This window comes from Hippoglossus hippoglossus, chromosome 12 (assembly GCF_009819705.1).
Source record: "Hippoglossus hippoglossus isolate fHipHip1 chromosome 12, fHipHip1.pri, whole genome shotgun sequence".
Classification (NCBI taxonomy): domain Eukaryota; kingdom Metazoa; phylum Chordata; class Actinopteri; order Pleuronectiformes; family Pleuronectidae; genus Hippoglossus; species Hippoglossus hippoglossus.
The window spans coordinates 4035007-4057907 of NC_047162.1; the positions used below are offsets into that span (position 1 = coordinate 4035007).

Below are 22901 nucleotides of genomic sequence, written 5' to 3' on the forward strand. Positions count from 1 at the left end.
TCGTGTCTGGTTCCACTGACAAATGTTTCTCTTAAATAGGTGAGCTAATTTGCTATGATCTGTTTCATTCTACAACACTAGTATGACTTTGAAGTTGATCAAAGGAGGATTCCTATCAATGGAGGATTCCTTTGATCAACTTCAAAGTCATACTTTAATCACCGATGAAGACCATAGACTGGTTTGTACCCGTGTGCGTGTGCGTGTGCGTGTGCGCGTGCGCGTGTGTGTTGCCTCTTTCGCACCTTTTCCTTGTTAGGAACAGTGTAAACCTCATGGGGTTAAAAGAATGGTCCTATTGAGGCTAAACTAGGTTAAAGTTAACGTTAGGCATGAACTGGTTATGGTTAATTTAAGGGATAAGGTTTTGGTTAGGTACATAAAGAAAATAAGTCAACGCAAAGTCCTAATAAGGATCGCTACGCAATATGCTTGTGTGTGTACAAAATAACTCAACAAGGCACAGACAGATATTTTCCAAACTTGATAGGATTATAACTCAGGCTCACCCTTCGCAAAATAATATAAATTACATCTGTTTTTCTTCATAGCTTTCTGCAAAAGTGTCCCATTTAAACATCCATAAACATTTTACTTTATGCGTGTTTAGGCAGAGTCTGTGCATGAATGTTCACAAGGCATTATCACAATATTACAAAGTTAGCACTGCCTGATTGTGGCATATACAACACACCCACTGGGATGGTTTTCATTTGGTTTTGTTAATTGGTTGTTTGTTCTTTTTTTGCTATTTGGTTTTTGAGTTGCTTTTGTTTGGGGTTTGAGTTTTCTTCATGTGGTTTTGCTTTTAATTGATTTTTGCTGTCGTTTCTGTTTTATTTGATTGCTTGGCGATTTCAAACAAGGAAAAACCTCATTACAAGACAGAGTAAATTGCTTTTTTAATTATCACGGTATTGATGTACACCAATTTAATTACATACAAGTAATAAAAAAAACAGATTTATAAAACAATCTTTGTACAAGTTTGCAAACATTCTGTTTCTTTTTGTTATTGGTGTTTAAAACAGCTTTTCTCTACATGTAGTTATTCTTTGTCAGAGTGTTCTCATGACCGTGAAAACTGCAGCGGCATCATTTGGAACTTTGAAATAAACAAAACAAGTTGATTTCATTTGACCCTTTCTGTTCGTTTTTCTTTGCAAAAATCAAGCGTTTTTCACAAAAAACATTAACAACTCATCATTCAATTACAAAAAGTAATTTACTCCTCCCACATTTTAAGACACGGTGGTGCTATTGCATTAGTCGACAGTTGTTCTCTCTCAGATACACACTCTGAAGATGACTAATCAGTCTCACTTGATCAACAGGAAAGAGCACAGGAAGAGGAACTGGTCAATGATGTGACTGTGCTTCCTGAAGCGACCGCTGAACATATCAGTACATGGATTGCACATGATTTCTCCCAATGAAAGCTTTACACATCATCATGTCAGACCCTCATATATAATTCACAGTAGGATCGTTCATCTGTAGCTGCTGACAAACTGTTTTTAGGACAGTCCGTGCTTATGCTTTGCCCTTTGCTTTCTTCTGCAGCCGGGTCCGTGTGGGCTCGGTGAGGACTAGCGGCTCCTGGATGACCATGGCGGGGTATTTCCTCCCCAGGAGTTCCACCTCCACCTTCTGACCCACAGAGCACAGCTCCGGAGGCAGGTAGGCAAACGCCAGGCTCTGCTGGCTGCTGTAGCTGTAGGCTCCGGACGTCGTGTTGCCGACCACCTGATGAGAAACACGAGGGACACGGTCAGCAACCTCAAACTAACCACGTGAAACAGGAAGTGTTCAGCAGCAGACTTCAAGAGGCTGGTCGCTGTTGCTTACCTTGCCATTGTGCCAGACGGTCTCGTTGCCCTCGGGGTCGATGTTATCCGTGTCCAGTGTGATGTAGGACAACTTCCTCTTCAGGCCTTTGGCTTTGATTTCCTGAAGAGCTGCTTTGCCGATGAAGTCGGCAGGCTGGACACACACAGAGACAAACAGTTCACATTAAATTGAAATAAGAATAATAATATATAAGTATAATAACTTTATTTATATAGCATCTTTCAAAACAGTCATTACAAAGTGCTCAACATGAAGAATTCTAAACATTAAAGACAACGAAATACAATAGCTTTTAAAATCACAGAAAGCTAATATATATATATATATATCCCTCCTATATATGCTAATAAACACATTCGTTCATAAAGACTAAATTATGTTTGTCCACTTGTGATCGGATCACTCAGGATGGATCTTAATACCAGGTGTGGACAGGGTCAAAGAGTCTACAGCCATGCTCAAACCCCAAAAAGTCGAATCTTGAAACATTTCTGATGCTCCAGTGAACCTTTGTGGAGCATGTCCCCCTTTTTGTCTCTCTGAAGAGAATAAATCTAGGACAACCCCCTCACATGGCAATTAGACAAATAATGAAGTAAATGATAAAGAAACAGGCCTAACTTTATCAATATATATAGTGAGCTTTTAATTTTTTTCCTATGATATTTGCTCATATTTGTTTCCCTTCCAAACGTGGCCTAATATTATGACAATCTATTATAGTTCTGTATTATCTATATCCCTGGCAGATTCTGGAGCAATTCCTCCACAAGTAGATGTACAGTATTTTAGTCTGGACCATAGGGTCGGGGAGGACAGAGCAACCGACATCTCTATCCCTGACGTCACACACAACTGAAACCAAGACAGATGGTTACCTTTTTCAGTTTGATGAAATAATCTAGCCCAGCCTCCAGAGGATTGGTATCACAGTTCATCTGAAAAGATCGACAAGTTAGCAAAAATGTGGTAAATGCTCTGTATTTATGTCGCACTTTTCTAGTCTTGATGATCACTTCAAGCGCTTTACAGTGCAGTTATGCCATTCACCCAGTCACACACACATTCATAGAGTGCATCTATGGGCAGCACTTTTCTTCTATGAGGGGCCATTCAGGGTTCAGTATCTTGCCCAAGGACACTTCAGCATGCATATGGGGAAGACTGGGATTGAGCCGCCGACCTTCTGGTTGGAGGATGACCGCTCTACCCCTCAGCCACAGCCACCCAAACCGAAGAACCAGCTCTGTGTGTGTGTGCGCGCGTGCGCGTGCGTGTGCGTGTGCGTGTGTGTGTGCCTGCCTCAGCTCCCCAGCCCCTGAAGCCTTTCTCCAGTCTGAGGGAGGCCATGGCGTAGGTGCCGAAGTTGTCGATGCCATCGTCTTTCCCTGCTTCCATCATGGCCTGGTACACAGCTGCCATGCTCTTCTGGTCAATGTACAGCTCCCAGCCGAGTTCACCTAAACACACACACAGGGACATACAGTATCACCATATGCAGTAGGTGATTTGTGGGGGGATGAGAGGGGACGACATCCTCAGTTAACCACAATGACAGAAAATGTGTCCCCCTTGAAAACCTGACAATACTGTCATCCTCTCTCAGCCACTCCCCATCACCTCTGAGAGAAAGGGCTGCGTGTGCACATAGATAATTTGTGTGTCCAAATGAGAATCCTAGAGATAGTGCTGCTAACTAAATCACAGGTTTTTTTTTAAAAGTTAAAACTGGCTGCGTCTGCAAAATTTGAATTAGTGGGACGCAGAGCAAAACAGGGGGATGTGAGAGTAGATACACACAGTAACAACCAGAATGACAAAAAAATTAAAACCAAGGAGACATGTTTTTTCTCCCAAACAAACACACGGACCATCTCCGACAGTCAGATTGACCTTCAGCAGCACCAACTGCAGTCATCCCTTCTGGTAAAAATGTATAAATCGCAAACAAATGAAACTCAAGCATCCTGGATGGTGAGTATTAGCGGCTGTTGGTCAAACTACTCCCTGACTAAATCTGTAGCTGAGTTTTTCGTGTGTTACAGCTCTCTTTTTTTACTTTACATTCGATTGTCACTCATTTCAACGTGAATTTGTAGAAACACATCACACCTAAAACCAAGTTTTTTGAGAGCCAAAAGAGCAAATTATACTTTTTGAATTCTCACAGCTTTTATTGTCTGCCCACATTTATGGCTATGTGGATACATCCGTGGAAGCGAATATCTGAAGGGGCTCGTACACTCTGTCAGAAGTGCTTGCTGGATGGTCGGAATATGAACCACTTCTTCTCTAGCATGAGAAAATAAGAAAAGAGGGGACTTGATCTGGAGCCAAAGCTCAGTCCTGTAAATGTTAAGTAGTGGCTGGTGAGCCGTCTAAAGTGTACAGGACACTGCTGTGCTGTTTGAGTCATTGAGTGTCATCTATATCCGCTATATTATGCTGGAGTACATTACCCCACTGTTTGTGTTTGTACAACATATTTTCTTTGTGTGTTTTCGTATGCTGCTGTTCTTGTGTTGCTTTTTTTTGGGACTCAACTAAACTGGTCTGAGGAGCTGATTAACTGAAATTTTTCAATTTTGTTTCGAACTGGGCTGACAAAAGAATGATTTAGAAGAAACAGGGAGTGCTCTGTACCGGTGTAGGAGATCCTGATGGCCCGGACAGGGATGCCAGCCAGCGTGATTAACTTGCATTGGAGAAATTTAAATCCTGCGTCGCTCATATCCTCATCCGTCAGTTTCTGAAGAACTTTGCGCGAGCTTGGTCCCGCAATGCCCAGCACGCCAATATCGTCTGTTACGTTGCTGATGTCCACGTTGAATCCACCATCTGTAGCTTCTGTCTCTATCCACCTTAAAAGCATAGCATAGCAAAGATATTATTAATATTAAGCATCTTTATAGCATACCGTTTTTGCAGATTACACACATTTTTCATGTGGTCAAAAATGTTTTGGTCTTGTTAGTCATGATAGACCCGCCCCCAGCCCCTGACGTAAGCGTCTCTTTCTTCTGGACCAGCAAAGTGTTGGTGTCAGAGTCAAACCGTTAAACTGCCTCTCGTGGAAAAGGAACTGTAGTGACTTCCCTGTACTCCTCATTTGTAGTCTTGTCGCATCACCACTAGAGGACGCTACACAGCATGAAACTGTCCTTGCCTCCCTCATGCTGGGGAGTGTTGGTTACAGAGAAGGAAAGGAGATGAATGATTTAATATGCTCCCTACCGATTGGAGCAAATGGAGAGGCGTTGTGTTAACAGCTGCTGAGTGGTCTAAAGTTTCCGCAGCGAAACACAGACTGTGAGAGAGTTTCATTCTGCACAGATTGAGGCTCAAATATGGTCTGTGTGTGTCTGTGTGTGTGTTGGTATGAGAGTCTGAGAACTGAGGAGCATTTGCTGCCAGCAGCATGTACTCTTTTTTTTTTGTGCAGGGACACTGACTACTGAAATGTTGTGTCTACTATTGTGCGTGTGCAGCTTTGCTAAGATGCATCAAAATGGAAGAAACAATGATTTTATGCACGAAGTAAGTTCATCCAATTTAAAAAATCTTTTACAAACTTCAACTTTTTTTCAAGGGGCTTAGCACAGGAGAATATGTGTAAGGGAATGTACGAAGGAAGTGGACACATTTCTGCAACAATTGTGTGTGTTGGGATTGAATCAGTCAATGCCAACAGGGTTTCTTAAAGCAGAGGTTAGGTCATAATAACGGGTTTCATTGTAGAAACTCTGCTTATTTTATATAACTGGAAGAGCCCACATAAACCAAAATGTACAGAGTGGCTTAAACTCCTGTGTTCCAGAGGGCACAGGGTAGTAGTTAACAGACTATCAGGGAATACTGGGAATGTTCTTTTAATTGCTTCCTTTGTTTACATTACTGTCTCTAACTTTCTATAGTATTATTACTTGAGAAAGAATCTTACTCAAGATTATTTCACTGTGTCAGATCTGTATTTTCATATATAAATCAAAAAATGTTTAAGAAATAAATAATTAAATTGACAAAAAAGAGCCATAACACATTAACTTACAGAGTTAATGTGTTATGGCTCATGCAAATTGAGAGGAAAAACTTTAATTACAGTTTAAAGGGAATTTTTCAGAAGATTGTTGTCCTTTGTTTAAACTGTACTGTATGTAACTGTACTCCTGTACACTGGTTGTGCCAAATGACGTGACTGTACACTGTGTACATGTTGAGCAGCAAGCTTTTTTTCATTGTATGAAAAACGAACCTGTGGCATTTTAATGCATAAGACGATAAATCAGGGGAGGGGAAAATGTCCGGCCTCCAGGCTGTGCATGACCCACAAGACAATTTGATCCAGCCCGCAAGACAATTCATAAATACAAAAAAAAAGCAACTACGAAGGACAAACTAATTCTCATGACAGATGTTAACTTTCTGAGAGTCATGGACAAACTTGAGCCTGTGTCCCTAGTTCATGGGAACACAGTCGCAGTGATGAAAAAGGTCAATTTGAAGTTTCATTACAGGTGGAAACATGCAGATATGCTGAATGAGTTGCTTGGATAAAGTTAATGTCCAACAAACAGCTATCAAAGGACATGACAGGGACAATGCTTCATTCAAAGTCAAATGAAAAAGGCTGTCTACATTAAAATCCATGATAATAACGATGATTCCCAAGGTGCATTTTGATAAAAAAAACATCCAATCAGAGGCCGGAAAAAACTAAAGACAACAATGTTGATTGGTTTCTCCTTGCTGTCATGCTGAACTAATGCAAAGCAAATTAAAACCGGTGGTCAAAACATATAACTATTGTATTGTTAAATTTGTATTTTACCTATCATGAACGTCTCACCAAACTGCAGCTTATTTCCACCTCTACCAGTTGCATCACCATTCACTTGGAGTCGTCCACTTGACAATTCTAAGCCCAGTATTATAGCTCAATTTTGGTCTCTACCGATTCCTGAGGGAAATATCTGGCTCTTAAGCTGCTAAATCCTATGCTACAGTTACCAGCTGGTTTCTGATTCGCTGACGTAAACCGCTTCTTGCTCTGGCCCCCGGAAAAAAGAAAACTTGAGCATTATTGTGCATGTGTCGTGATGCATTTCACCTGAGGTCGTGGAGCTCTGACCCCGAGCCAGTGATGAGCAAGAACTCTCCTGGTGCCAGCTGCGTGATGGTGACCTCAGCAAAGACCCGCCCAGTGGGTGTCAACATGTGGCTCACATTAGTCTGGCCCACCTGAAAACACACAGGTCAAAACACACAGAGTCAGAGAGAAGCAAGTCGAGAGTTTTTTAATAATGCATCCCCAAATCTGTCAACCTCTCACCCAACATTCACAGCTACAGCAAGTTAACAACTGCCACTTTTTAAACTGGCTCTACCTTGGGCATGGTGTTAGCAAAGAGGCGGTCCAGCAGCTTGTGCGAGTCCTTCCCCTTCACGATGAACTTGGCAAAAGGAGTCAGGTCGATCACTCCCACCTTCTCCATCACCAGCTTGCACTCTCGGCCAACTGGTCCGAACCAGTTGGTGCGACGGAAACTGGGCCTGAGCACAAGCACAATGTGAAGAGCTGCCTTACATCTGGAGCCATTATTTAATACACGAATAGCAACTCTTTGTTCCCACAACTGTAATTGGCAGATTTATATTAGACTGCACAATACAAAACTAGCATATGGGTGTAATAATGAATGAACATTGTTCTAACATTGTTCTTTGATCATCATGATGCAAAGTGTTGGACAAATTGAACTTTTTACCCGAGCTTTGCACTTGATGCTTTGTTAAGGGCTCAACAAAGTTATGATTCATTCTCTGTGGAGCCTGAATCTCTGACCCACATTTCATGGCAATCAGTTGTTTAGATGATTCAACTCAACCACACCATAAATACCACAAGTGTGCCTTATAATACAATATAGTCAAAACTGGGGAAAGTGCATTGCATGGCAGGATTATGACTGTTGCCTTCATGTCTGTACAAAGACACATCTCTGTGTCACAGATGAGCCAAGTATGCAGCCACCGAGAAGGCCGTCTGAATTCGACACCCGAGGTTTGGTAGACTAGATCTCACACGATCTTTGACCGTGTGTTTTTTCAAAGAATTTCATGGTTCATATTTACAGACTCAGATCTGACGATGTTGAATGTTGATCAGCTGCTCTGTTCTTTCAAAGTGGTATTTCTGTATATGAATGGTTCTCTTGTCTCGCAGTTTGGAGTCGGTGTAGTCTGTTGGATGATTTGTGTCCAACTGAAAGAGCTGGGAGGGAACTCTGTGCGAGAGCATGTGTTTTTGTTCTCCTGCATAACTCCTATCTTCACCGAGAACATTGTGTCCCCTAACGTTTATTCTGGCATGCCTTCCTTCACGCCACCATCATTTACACACAATTGTTGCTTCTTTATGCGTTGGTATGCAAGCGCCATCAGTATATCATCCTTCTTTCAAAACAGTTATGATAGGGTATTTTGAAATGCAGAGGTGGATGTGGTGTGGATCTAGAGCAGGGACTGGCGATGAGGACAGCCACAGCAGTCAGCAATTAAAATGAAATCAGTTATGCAACAAAAGCTAAAAAATCCTGTTCAAATGTTTACTTATGGAAATGTTGGTCAGGTCTGAGATACTGTAGATGCAGCAGGTCAATCAAAGAGAGATTTGACAAAGAAGCATTACTTGTATGCGGTGTCGTCTCCAGGTTTGTAGAACCAGTGAGGTTGTTCCCAGCCAGCGTGAAAGCCCATAGATCCATTGTCCTTCAGCAGATCGTAAACGCCGCTTTTTCGGCTGGTTGGCCGGCCAGCGAAGCGCTCCTCCTTGGGGTAACCAACTGGAGGCATCGACAGAGTGCAAGGAGTTCATTGGAAGTCAAAAGGAGAAGTGTTTCCCCAGAAACCTCTCCATTATATTCGACTTACCAACATTGTTGAAGCCATAGGACTCTCGGGCTTTGGCACACATGAAAGGCACATCTGCCCAATTGCCGTAGCGGTTAGGGTCGCATTCAATCAGGTCATAGGGAGGCTCTCCATTCCTGATCCAGTCGCTCAGGAACTTACCTATACCACCAGCATGGATGACTCCATACCTGAACACATGAATTGGTTATCTCTAGTGGTCTTCAACAAAAAACTATGTTGAAAAAGTTTTGGCCCACTTGGTTTTCTACAACTAAATAAAAGTTAACTTTTGACAACAAAAGCTATGACATATGTACAGGTGATCAAATAACACTTTCAATTTAAAGTCTTAGCATGCATCTGCAGAATCACACAATGTAGATTATAAAACTGTTTCCTCCTCTGACCAAATATCTCTATCTCAGATGGTAATTTAGCCTGTTGACCTGAAGCAATGCTGCTGTTAAGAAGCATGGTATGTTTAGGAACTTTCTGTTTCTGTCAGTTATCTGATATTGGAATAAACTGATTAACTAAATTAATTGACAATTGACCAAAGATCTGACAAGCGTCAACAAAACAGCAGATAAAGTGTACAAACATGCAGGTATTTATAAAACGGCGAGCTAGTATAACATTTATATACATTAATATCACTTTCAGTAAGGTGTCTTTCAGAAAGTACAGGACTTGAAGTTGACATCGCTGTAGGTGTTTGCTAAAGTGGACGAGTATGACAAAACACTGCACTCCACATAAATACTGGTGTTTACCAGCTGCTATCATCCACACATACCCAAAGCCAATGGCAGTCCAGTAGTTGGGAACTCCGTGGTGTGGTCCCACCATGGGCAGCAGGTCAGGAGTGTATGTGATTGGTCCCGACACGATGTTGATAATGTCAGCTTTCTGCAGCACTGGGACCATCTCCATGGCCATCTCCACGTGCTCCATTATCCTGTCAAGGTCCGACTCAAACAACTCCTTACCGAAGCCTGTGGCAGCCAGAGGGGACACATGGTGGAAAGAAACATTACATGTAATCTCCAAGAAATATTCTTGTAGTTCTTGAATGTACGGACAAAGCTTTGCGGAGGACAGACCTGGAGGCACACCATCTCTGACCCAGGAGTCCTGCAGCACCATCTTCTCCATCTTTTCATAGGGGCCAAACAGCAGGCCGTCTCTTTCCTGACGCAGGTAGTAAGAGCCCTCCAGGTCCCTGATGACAGGCAGCTCCTTCTTTAGAGCCTTCACCTCCGGTACTGTTGCTGTCACTATGTACTGGTGATGCACTGGGATGGTTGGGTGATCAAAACCAATCAACTGTCCCACTTCCCTGGCCCAGAAACCTGGTGACCAACAGAGATTAAACAATTTAACACGATGCATACATTACTTGATGTAGTTTTAACTGAACGTAGGTTTTCTTTCAATTTACCAAATTAGTTCACTCTTGGTGATGCGTAGGCTTATGTTCAAGAGTGTACACGAGTTGCTCAAATCTGAGCCTTTTCATTCGACTGTTGCATCAACACGTAGCTAATCAGCAACAAAAGCCTCATGTTTATTCTGTGGCAATTAAAGGAATAGTTAGAAATTTGGGAAAATACACTTGTTCTCCATCTTGGTAAGAGTTAGATAAGAAGATCAATATGTGCCCTTTGAGTGTGAAGCTGGAGCCAGATAACAGCTGAGCTTAGCAAAGAGACCAGATCTGGCCTGGTCATATACAAAGACCAAACCTGCCTGCAGCACATCTAAAGCTCACAAGTCTGTTTCATGCCTTGCTGGTTGGTCCGTACTGAAAACATAGTGTCATATTATAGCAATTCTTTGCTTCAAACAGAACCGTGCTAGCTTTTTTCTAGATCTGATACTTTTAGCTGTTCGCATTATCTTTTAAAATGGGGCCAGTATCAGACAATGTGAACTGGTCATGGCCCTGATGTGACCACGCAGCACGCCGTGTATGGAAGTAAACAAGGAGAAGAAGATGGTGATAAACATGGAGCGTTTACGTTATAATTTTTCTCTTGATATGCTTTCAAAACGTTTACGATACGACCCCTCAAGTTTTGCTTGTACAGACGTGTCACGAGAAGTACTTCAAATGTGAAAGTGGCATTGAATTCTGTTATTGGTCACATGGCTGTTCAGAGTGAGGTCGCATTAAAAAAACAAAACTGATCTGTATCTGATTCATAACCACATATGAAAGTGGCTCAAATCTGATTTGAAAAGATCAGATTCGTTTTTCGATTTGTTCTGTTCACACTGTAATTAAACAATCAGATCTGTGGTCACGTATGGGGTGAAACTTGGGCCTGCATATGTGACACCCCTCTTATACCATTTGGTATTAATGTGAATTCAGGCACTGTTCCTTGTGAACCCAGTGCACTTATTGTAGCATTTTCCTCCGACCCAGAGGACACGACAAAATACTATAGACTGCTTAATTTCAGCCATGTACACACAGTCGTCTGCTGAGACTTTCCATCAGGCCTTCATTGTCTTTTTAGATATCATGCGAACAGTTGAAAGTGCAGGTCATTTGCAAAAATCCCCAATAACCCTGCACTACAACAAATGCTGCAAAAATATGGTGTCAACATTTTGCATTGAAATTATTTGAGCAGCATTTCTGTCACTGGGACTTTGGTGGAGTATCCAGACTTCACAAAAATACCATTTCTGCTCCATTGATTCCCAATGAGACTGCAAACTCGCAACCTTAAACCAAAAACCATCTGCATGGCTTGATATGATCAGGGGTTGTTAAATGTCCAGGTTTTTAATAACCAGATAAAAAAAATTGTACAGGACAGAGCATGTTACCATCACGTTAAAATAAATATCAACACATTTCAGACACATTCCAGGAACAAAAATAGACACCGAGAGCAGAGACAGATGCGCAAACACTCACAGAAAAGTGTGGACACGTGTGAATGAGGGAAAAAAGCAATGATTTAGTGTCACCCCCAGGAGGATTCAAAGTATTTTAAGGGAAAAACTTTTTTATTTCTAATCACCACAGGAATCTGCTGTATTAACCTGCTTGTCCTTACAGGATGGGACACAGAAGGTAAAGAGGTACACATGGGCGGAAAAAGTCTAGATAAATTGCAACCAAATGTCCAGGTTCGTCACAGGAGCTCAAGCGGATCTGATAAACTGCCCAAAGCCACAGCATCAAGGAGAACTGCCAAGATTTTATTTACTTCCAGAGGGCTGTTTGTGAGCAAACAGGATATTGTTGAGTTACACAGCATTTAACCCCTGGGTTTTTACATTATGTAACAATAGCAAGTTTTCATTTCGCAGAGTTCCTCTTTAATATTGTTGCAGCATTTCAATATCAGGCTGAAATAAAAGTCAGCTGACTGAAATATGGACCAGAATATCAGAACAATACATTTACTTTTTGTTGTTATTATTTATTAATTTATACTTTACTTTTTAAACACAATTCATTGTCAAACAAAACATTTGGATCATGTTATTTACTACCATCTTTGCTCTGTTTTGGTCTCCACTATGTTCCTCTGTGTTCAGTTGCTGAGTTTGTCTTGTCTGCTGTTTGATACAGGGCAGGAAGCCTGTGTGGGTTTATTAGAGATGTTCTGTGTTTTTTTTTCCTGAAAAAACAGCTACATCAATCTAGAACAAAGCTACTGAGAAAAACAGTAAAAGTTTGGGACTTAAAACTTATGTTATTAATGAACCGTAGAATCTAATGTTTTGCCATTGGAAAAAGGTTTTATGCAACCTGGTTCATAGACTCAAACAGCCACAAAACAAATACCCTGTGTGTGTTTTGAAGCGGGAGTTGTGACCTCAACAAAAATCAATGTGGACCTTGTGCCAACTCAGCTTCTGTGACCAGGGACAGCTGGGGCATGTGGACCTGTCCGTCTCAGCTGCTATCTTCAGCTGTGTGTTGCAAGAGGGACACTTATCAACGGTGCTCCACAAATCCAGCTTCGTTTTTAAAGTTTACACTGCGACTTGTGTTAATCTTTGTAAGTGCATGCAAGTCTGCAAACAAAAACAATGCAGCTTCTATTTTAAATTCTGTACTGGCTCCATATGTGAACTTTATCTGGAGGTAAATGATGGGGCGGGGGTGCATAAACACAACATGCTGATAAATGCAGGCAGTTTAGGTAGGAGCGGGGCCTGTTTACCAGGCGCCTGCACACTGGGCCGATTCACTGCAGGTTCCACACACGGAGTCAACAAGCTCAACAACACACAACAAACTTTGAAGCTCTGCTGTGTCTACATCAGCCGTCCATGCTCTTAAACTCTATTTATGAATCTATATTTATGATAAACAATCAGAATTTGGTGACCAGTAGTTAGTAAGCAAGCAGAGAACTTGAAATAGTTTGCTTAACATAATGCAGACATGATCCAGATTGTTTAAAGTAATGAATAAACAGTTAAAACTATTCAAAAGGGATGAATATGTTTAACAAATTTGGATAAAAGGAACAAATATACAAATATAAAGAAGAAAAAGTTGCCAAAATTAATGCATATACTTAGAAATTATATAATTGGAAAAAGTGCAGGCTCCTGTTTATACAATGCTCAAAGCACTGCTCTCCTCTTGTTGGTCCCAAAGCTGATCTGAGGAAACTGATCTTATTGGAGTGGGGGGGTTCACATTCCAAGGAACATGACCTTTGAATTTGATTTAGGCTCACTGGTCAGGGGGAGAACAGCCCATAGTATGAGGTTGTGGTAATATTATATGGGGGAAGGAGATTCATTGACTGGAATAAAAAAATGGGTGAGTCTCTGGTTGAAACTGAGAGCATTTTGAATGAATAAAAAAGGAGAAGAAAAAGGAGGGGAGGAAAAGTTTAACGAAAGATGCTTGGTGTTATGCAAGCTCAGCAAAAAAGCTGCCTGTGGGTTTTCAACAGTATGTGAGCACAATACATTTAAATAAAGACTGAGGCCACAGTTGTTTCTCGGGAAATGTCTGCTTTGTTATGTGGGATGATTAAGGCTTAATTTTTTAACTAGCTGATTTACGGCTGCAGCTCACAATGCATCTGTTGTTGCATCGGAGTCGGCACTCCCAAACTCCACACGGCGACCCTGAGTTTGGAGCGCAACTTGCAAAAGCCATTTAACACACACAACTTAGCTTACAGTGAGACTAGAGCATGCCGACAAACTTAAAGAACTGAAATCTAACTGCAAACCCATGGCCATTAGTTTGACGTGTCCGTCGCTGCATATAAAGCCTCAGCGCAGCGGCAAAAGAGATAAACCCGGCCTTCGGGAGGAGTGCATGTGCTGCTGCCTAAAGATTGGATGAAATCTGAACTGCTGGTCTACTTGGATTGGCCGACGGTCACAACGAAGGCAAAGGGCCAGCTGGGCCCCACAACATAAACTGGCTCCAACCAGAGAACAGAATGTGCACATTCGGGAGAAAATACGGAGCGAGAAGATATGCATGAGATGTTTGATGCCATTTACAGTATAGTGCTTGTGAGTGTAGCAACATTTACTTCCACCAAGGAGATTCTGTTTTTCTCCCCTGTCCCTTTGGTTTTTCTATTTATATGTTTGTGTGTCAGCAGAATTATGCATAAACTATTGGATGGTTTCCCATTAAACTTGGTGGAAGGATGGGACATGGGCCAAGAAAGAACCCATCACATTTTTGGCACAAATCTGGACAAAGGTTTTTAACATTTTAAGGAGGCTGCTTTTTGACATTTTGTCAAATTTCCCAGGGACTAATTCATGGATCTTAATGAAACAAAATCAGGCAAACGAATCGTAGATAACATAAGTCTGGGACAGTGGTACTGGAGATTTGCCAAGCAAAAAGTCAACACCATACATAACAAAATAAAAAGACTTCAAGACCTACAGACACTGTGCATAGTTGACCCTTTACCTGTTTAAAGTCACTTATAGGTCTGGAACTCTTGCCGTTATCTCTTATCTTACTTATTTAACTGCTGTAAATCTTTCCAGATTCAAGATTTTCGATTGTCTCTGTACTGCTGCAAACAACAACAACACAAGGAAATTGCAATGGCATTAGCGAAAAACTTATATATATATAAAAAAGAGATGAGTGATGCAGTGGTAAGCACTGTCGCTCTATGGAAAGCATGTTTTTTGGTTGGTCTTTCCGTCTGGAGTTTACATGTTCTCCCCATGTCTGCCTGGGTTTTCTTCAGGGACTCAAGAATCATCCCACAGTCCAAAGACCTGAAGATTGAGGTTAGACTAATTTGAGACTTTAAATTGCCTGTGGGCATAAATTTTTGCATGAATGGTTGTTTGTCTCTATATAGTGAAGCGAACCCTACGATACAGTAGCAACCTGTCCAGGCTGTACCCCGTCACTCACACAGTCGGCTATGATTGGCTCCAGCTCCCTGTGACTCTTAAAGGATACGTTGGAGGGATGAAGGGATAAAAATCACACATTATTCAGTGGATTTCATATGAATACTAGCTTATGCTTTGAACTCTGTCTGGTTTTGTTTTGCACTTCAGACCCTCAAGATATACCTGCATTTACATGGTGTAAATTTATTTAAATATTATAGTCAATGCCGTTTAATATTCAAGGATATTTGTAATTTGTAAAGTTTTTAGCAATACTTGACTGGCACTACTTCACAGTGTATCACAGTAAATGAATCATAGTATTTAAAGTAATAAGTTGACTATAGCTTCGGTCTCTCGTCGCAGCTTTTTATTTTATTGTAATTTTGACATTATATTATCGATCTGTCTATCTATATTGTTTGTTGGTTCATATGTAAATGAATGCAGTGCCAAAAGAAAGGTGATGCAGGACACATACAGTACACTGAGATATGTTACACAATAACCTCTACAGACCAGGCCAAGAGACTAAAGTGATTTCCTGAACCTCACCAGATAAACAAGCGACAGCAGGAAAATCCCCCCCTGAACTGGTATGACCCAGTTCAAGCCGAGACTCTTCTCCCTGAACTGTGCCAGCAGTGGTCTGTGTGGGCAAAGGTCTCCTGCTGCAGAGTTTGTATAACAACAGGTCTAACAACAAGATAAGGTGCATAGAGCAGAACCTCCTTTTTTCTTCAAATAATGTACAGTTATGTACAGATAGCGGGGGTGTAATGATTCACCAAATCTACGATTCCGTTCAGATCTTGATTATTGAGCTACAGTTAAGATACCTGGGGGGTCTGCAGCCTCAGGGTTTTTATTTTTCTTGAACTAATTAATATACAGCTTTTCCCAACTTGAACTGGAATAATCATTTATTTATCATTCACACGTGTTATAGTGTTAATTATGAAAAAAAGAGTTTTGTTACATAAGTAAAGTAAAGAGAGTTCAACAGGCTGCACCTGCATCGGTGGGTCGGGGGTACTGAGGCTTTGTGGTTCTGAAAAACCTCAGTACTAACCAAAAGGAAAGCAGGGGTTCATTAGTATGACTGGAAAATCCTGTTTCAAGCTGAAACTGCACCAGAGATGAAGTATAAACATCAACAATATCCATATTTCTGAAAAAAAATATGACTTTTCCAATTTTCTCTGATTTGAGGGAAAAAAAACACACAAGATGCACATTTGGAAAAAAAACATGTTTGAACTCTAACCTGAAGCATTGACAATGCGGTTGGCGCGGATCGTTCCATGAGGAGTCTGGACGTCCCACTTGCCATCAGCGGTTGGAGTGAGGGCAGTTACCGGGGCTGGGTTGTAGATCTGGGCGCCGTACATACGAGCCCCAGCCGCCAGAGCCATAGTCAGAGAGTAAGGGTCAATGTGGCCGTCTCCTGGGGTGTACAAACCTGCCAATACCTGAAAATATACAGAACAGAATCTACATAAAACATCAAACACAAAAACGAGTTCAACGAGTTTTCTGCACTGGAATAAGTTTGCAATTCTTCACCCACCTGTAATCTTTGAGCACTGAGTATAGGTCTATATATCACTGAAGGAGGGCTGCACGATATAAGGAAAACATGCGATATGCGATAACGTTGTTTAATATCGCGATGACGATATGACTTGCGATAAATATATCGTGACTTCCTACACTGAAGTAACAAATGTGTATTAATCCGCTGCTGAAAATAGTCTGAAGGAAAAGTATTATTATTGAAAAAAAAAAAAAGAAAGAGTCAAAGTTAGCTTAAAGTTACAGACGTTGATCCGATCAACGACGAGCTGTGCTCTCATTATTGATCGAGGGCATTTCACTCCCAATCTATCATTAATTTATGGGGATGCATTAGTAATGTTGCTGTGGTCCATACAGACCTTGTCAATGTTGAGCAAAGGGAAAAGTTCGTGGACTTTCTCCGGTCCGATGAAGTACTGTTCCGTCACATGCCAGTGCGTGCGGGTCATCTGGTACCTCATCTCATCCACCCGGGCTGCTGTGGAAGCGATACGGACACTGCCGGGCTGGTGAAAGCCCACCGCCTGCACAGAGACACAATATGAATGACATGCACAAACACACATCTCATCACAGTTACGGAAGACGAGCACAGCAACTCACCTGTCCAGTTTCAGCCTCTAGAGTCTCGTATAACTTAATGCTGTCAGAGTGGACGTTCTTTAGGTTGATGCCAGGGTGGTAATATGTTGTCAAACCAGCCTGGAAAACAAAACCCACAATTATCCCTGATGGATGATACAGGTCTTTTACACATAAAGCAAATACAGGGCATCATTGTTATCACCTTGGAGTCATGTGTGTGTCCACCTGATGAGTGTAAGTCCAATATTCACTGTGCTTTTAGCTCCGTTTTTGATTTCTACCACTAAAGGAAACAATATCTGGCTCTTTAGCTGCTTAATGCTGCACAGTGAAAGTATTAAAAGCTTCCTAAGTAAAAGCAGCAGCACAGCTACAGCCGAGAACAGTAAGGTCGTGGACCAAAAACCAAAACATTGAGCTAAAAGGGGCTAAACATCTTCATAGTGAGAACTCTTACATGCACAAAGTCATTCAATGCAATAACAATAAAGAATAAATATTCATTATAGCAGCGTCCATTCTATGCAGCTATTTACTGACGAAATGCTGTGAATGAAATTATTTTTACTGGATCATCTTCATTGAGATTTTTAATGGAAAGTATCTTTAAATCTTATTCATGTTGTGTTATAGTGTTAATAGTGTTGTTATAGTTATAGTGTCTTATACTATAAAGAGCATGTTTGTGTGTGTTGACTCGTGGTGCGTCTCTCTCCAACAGCCCAAAAAAAAAACCTCGGAGTGAATATCAACCTGGCAACTTGCCTTTCAACCAGTCTATGCTGGGATAGATTTCGCAGAAGTAGAGGGTAACCAAATACTTCTGCGAAGTCAAACATGTTAATGCCGTTACAGTGAAGTGCATGTAAGTGAATGCGTGACAGCGTGGAGGGGTAAGTGTGCCAAGACCTCGAATGCCTTGAAAACCTATAACGTGACAGATGCTATGACTGAATGACACAAACAGAAGTGCTGGTAAACACCCTCACTAAACGAGGCTGCTGAGGAAGAACCATTTTCTAGTTTCTTTAAAAGCTCAGCCGTCACTCGAGATATTATTCTTACTAGTCACATGTCAGACTAACAGACTAATTTATAATTATCAAGAAAAGGCCTCAATACGAAAGAACTTTGTGTTGCCACTTGTGGCTGTGCCATCGTTCCAGCCTCTAACTTGTGAGAAGTTGCTTTTTGCCTGGAGAGCTGCAGCAATTGGTTGATTTATTGATCAGGAGGAAATTAATTATTAAACTGTTTTAATATTCTCTAGTTCCAGCTTTTCTTTGTAATAAATTGTAGTAAATCAAATCTCTTTTGGCTCTGGACATGATTGCATAAAACAAGCAATCTAATAAATGTTCTTCAAATAATTGTGAATAATAAATGAATCGAGGATTAATAGAAAATGAAAAAACTATTAGTTCCGGTCTTTGAATGCCATAAACTTGGGCTTTGGCAAACTGCAATTGCAAGCTGCATTTTTCTCTATTTTCTGATATTTTACGAATCAACATATGGATCAAGAAATCAATTAGGATAAATAATGATTGTAATCATGAGTTGCAGGCCTAACTAGAAATGTATTGGAAGCAGGGAGTGTAGCAACATATGCTGCTGTGAAGTCACTATGGGACAAAGACCTATCTGGGTCTTCCACATTAAAACGGATTATTTTGTCCTTTACAAAGTTTGTCCACCTCCACATTCATGCGTATGCCATAGGATAAAGACACGCAGACTGTGGTAGACCTACAGCGTGCCAGGTGGATCCAGCCGTCAGCTCAGACTTCTCCAGCAGCACCACGTCCTTCACGCCACCTTTGGCCAGGTGATAAGCCAAGCTGACCCCGACACATCCACCACCGATGATGACGGTGTCCGCTGTGTCCTTCCACCGCTTCCCCAACACCAAGGGCTCATCACTGGAGGAAGGAAAGAAAGAGAGGGGGGGGGCAGCGATTAGGAGATTAATGGCTGTTATTGACCCAAAAGTCAAAAACCAATAGATACTCACTCAAGTCTGGAAAAGAAAAGCGTAAAATCATATTTAGGAAACTAGAAACCTGTAAATATTTGGCATTTTTGCTCAAATAAAGTTTAGTTTACCAAATATTTGCCAATCAATTTTCTGTGAGGTGACTAATCAACTAATAGACTAATGGGTGCAGCTTTAAAGGAGATAGGTGAATACACACGAGTGCAAAACATTGTGCAATCCTGCAACCACAGACTGAAGTCACCATGAACATATGAGGTGACTTACATTGACTGTCAGTATCTATAATAACTATATAAACAATAATCTGTCACACAGCTCAGCTGCAGGACTCAACCAGCTGTGCAACTTTACGCATGAAACCACAACACTGGAGAGTTGTATTTCTACTTTAAACCAATATATGAGTTTAATAGTCTTCACTAGAACGTTTTAAATGTAAATTCTACACACGATGTGATTCACTTCCATGTATAAACTGTCTAAGAATCTCACCTTTCAGCGTGTTTTCTTGTCGTGCAGCTGATGGTCCTCAGAGGAACCCGAGCCGTCCCACGACACGCGGACACATCTCTCCGCAGCTGAACCCTCAGCAGGTTTAATATTCGAGACATGATTATAGAAAAAAAAATATTTAAAAAACGATATATGTGCAGCTCAACGCATAAACAACACGGCAGTGCCCTGCAGACACGACTATCCCTCCTCTGCGTCTGCACGCAGCCGCGGTGACACGCCCAGTCGCCCATACGTCGACAACCAAATCGGGACGAAACTTTACCCAGAACAACCCTCAACCAAATTAACACTTGCTGTGCCACCGCCAGCAAATGTAGTTCACACGCACACACACGCACACACACGCACATAGCCCCCTGACAGCTGTAGATGACAAGTTACAGGATCACCAATCTTTGCACCAACTTTCACAACAATCCATCCCAACAAACAGTTTCGGGCCATTGTTTTAATTTGGTTTATTTATTTGTATCAGAATCCATCAGCCCATCAAACCACACATTTCTACAAAGAAAAAACAACCAAAACAAAACAATGAGACCACCATAGACAGTAACATGTACATTTCAAGTCAGTCAATTTAATATTTGTTTATATATATATTCAGTCACATTGATACAAAATATAATAGATACCATCCAAAATACATGCAGTATGTTTCGAAGTGCTTGCACATTAATAAATGAATGCAATAGTGCAGATTGACAGATCTGTTCTGATGTTTGCATTTATTGGTTTGTGAATCGTGTTGTGTGGTCGAGACCTGGAAGCGTCTGTCTGATCCAGTCTGAACTATCCGCACAGAAACATTTATCTCCGATTGGTCCTTGAGCCTTTTATTGCAACACAGCCTCTAACCCTCCTGGATCAACGGCAGCAGGTTTGAACTGGACACTTATCCTGATAAGTGAAGTGCATTTCTAAATGCAAACTGAGAAAGTATAAACAAACAACAACAAGGCTGGCATGTTTGCCAACTGTTACAATGACATTTTACTTAAAAATACAAAAAAGGCCTGAAGAAATCAACACAGTACAAACCTGTAGCAGCGCTGAGATAAAGTGGCTTCAGGTTATTGCCACTTCTGAAAAGTCTGTTGATTCTTTTTACTTTTACACAATTTTATTGGCAAATGACGAATAATCTTGTCGTCACTTTATCATTTTAGATAAGACAAGATAATCCTTTATTAGTTCCAAATTTAGTGTGTTATAACAGCAAAGCTAATAGTTTTAAAAAAGTAATAAATACGTAAAGATCTTTGTTTGGAAACTTTATTCTCCCCGGTGCCCTATTATTTTTTTGTCGTGTTTTCCAAACTCAACAAGTGCAGACAACAACAACGATTGTTTTTCCACACCGCCGGAAAGCGGACTGATGTCTGACTGTGTCGCTCAAAACATCAATACAATTTGCATATATAAGCAACAGTAGAAATAAGAATATATGGGGGTCGAGACCAAGAGAAATCGTTAAATAATGCATGAATTAAATTTAAGTGCATCTTCTGCTTAACAGCCTGACTTTTCATTTTCTTTGCATAAGGTCAGTTCAAATATTACTAGTTGGCAACGCATGTAATATACACAGAAGGAAATGTGAAAATAGTAGTGAAATAAACACATGGTGATGGTGTAACACAGTGGGTGGGACAGGTTTTCCATCAAAGATGATATTTAAACCATGATTCTCCTCCATCCCAAGACCTCCACTGGGTATAATCTAAAATTATAACTCCTGGCTACGTTTTGCTCAGCTCATGAAGGACATCCCCCCCCCCCCCCCCCCCCTTCAATTTTACCCCAACTCTAACATATCCTGTGGTGTTAATCTTGGCTGGATTACCAAAGAGGGAGGGTCATCGCCATCGTAATCTGGGTTGAGAGCAGAAAACAGAAGGGTCTGCAATGCAAATTCTATTCCAGGACTTTTCTGAGTAGTCTTGTGATGATTCAATTTGCATCTTCTATGAACTGTGGGATGATTCTCCTGAACCAACGGCATGGCGATGCATTTAATGTTATTTATCTGGAAGACTCTACTACACAAACTAACTCCTTCTGTCCATCTTCTACCTAGTGCTCTCTTGAATAAAGGACAATGATCCGAGTTAGACTAAATAAATAATTAAAAAGCATCCAGAGGTGATTCATACCCTGCATGCATCCCCAATAAGACAATGCTTTTTCTTACTTCTCATCACTATTTCATATTGTGATGATGCTATTTCATAATGACGTCATCATGATATAAGGTGATTAAGTACTAAGGGAGGGGGATAAATGATGACACCTCAGAAACGTACTATTTTAACCCAAACAGATGATTTTGAATATCTTGTTTGATTACATTCCTTCTCAAACTGTGTGGGAGGGTACAGACTATCGCTGATTGACAGCTCAGGTTTTCACCGCAGGAGACATCCCATCATTATCATTCCACCTCCCTCATGTGATTGACAGCATATTCACTCACTTGGCAGTTTATTGGATTCATCAAGCTACAACAGTCAAATACAACAGGCCTGCAATAAATCTTGCATTTAGAAGTTGTAGTGTTCGGTTGTTGTTTGAACTGTTTGTGATTGTGTTGTAGGATGTAGTTTTTGCTGCGGTTGAACTGAGTGAACCATCATTGATATAACAAGGGTGAACCGAATACTCATACTGTCAGTGTAATGCAATACAGTTCTACAGTGTCGCAACCTGTTTTATCCAATATTGCACTCTAACACTATTTCAACACATAAAGCCGTGCAGTGGGGGTGTACCTAATAAACTGATAACTGCGTGTCTTTGTGTCTTTGTGTCCAGCCTGAGCAGAGGTGTAAGATTTCAATAACCTCTGTGGCTGTGCAGGGTCTTATAGTGGATCAATTCCCAACATGGTTTCACTCATCTTTTTTGATTCTGATCATCAGTTTTTTGACCATTTCTAGCCTCCTTTTGCGGGGGAACACAATATCTGGATGTTGTATTTAAAAAAGCACTTTGCACATTTGTTTAATTTACTGGATTATTACAAATCACGTGGTAAAAAATAAACAAACTGTTGCCCCCGGAGGGTTAAGAGACAGGTTGTGAA

At 41.0% G+C, this 22901-nt stretch overlaps 1 protein-coding gene across 1 annotated transcript; it reads right to left on the minus strand.

The window, feature by feature from the left end:
- Nucleotides 1–885: 885 nt before the first annotated feature.
- On the minus strand, nucleotides 886–20031 carry dmgdh (dimethylglycine dehydrogenase). The gene is made up of 16 exons (XM_034602363.1): nucleotides 19793–20031; nucleotides 19055–19223; nucleotides 17320–17418; nucleotides 17076–17240; nucleotides 16406–16610; nucleotides 9867–10115; nucleotides 9560–9758; nucleotides 8782–8951; nucleotides 8540–8693; nucleotides 7236–7401; nucleotides 6959–7089; nucleotides 4495–4712; nucleotides 3154–3311; nucleotides 2730–2789; nucleotides 1849–1983; nucleotides 886–1746 (listed from the first exon to the last, which is right to left on the minus strand). The coding sequence occupies exons 1-16, from the start codon at nucleotides 19909–19911 to the stop codon at nucleotides 1534–1536; spliced, it is 2610 nt and encodes an 869-aa protein (XP_034458254.1). The 5' UTR covers nucleotides 19912–20031; the 3' UTR covers nucleotides 886–1533.
- Nucleotides 20032–22901: the final 2870 nt, after the last annotated feature.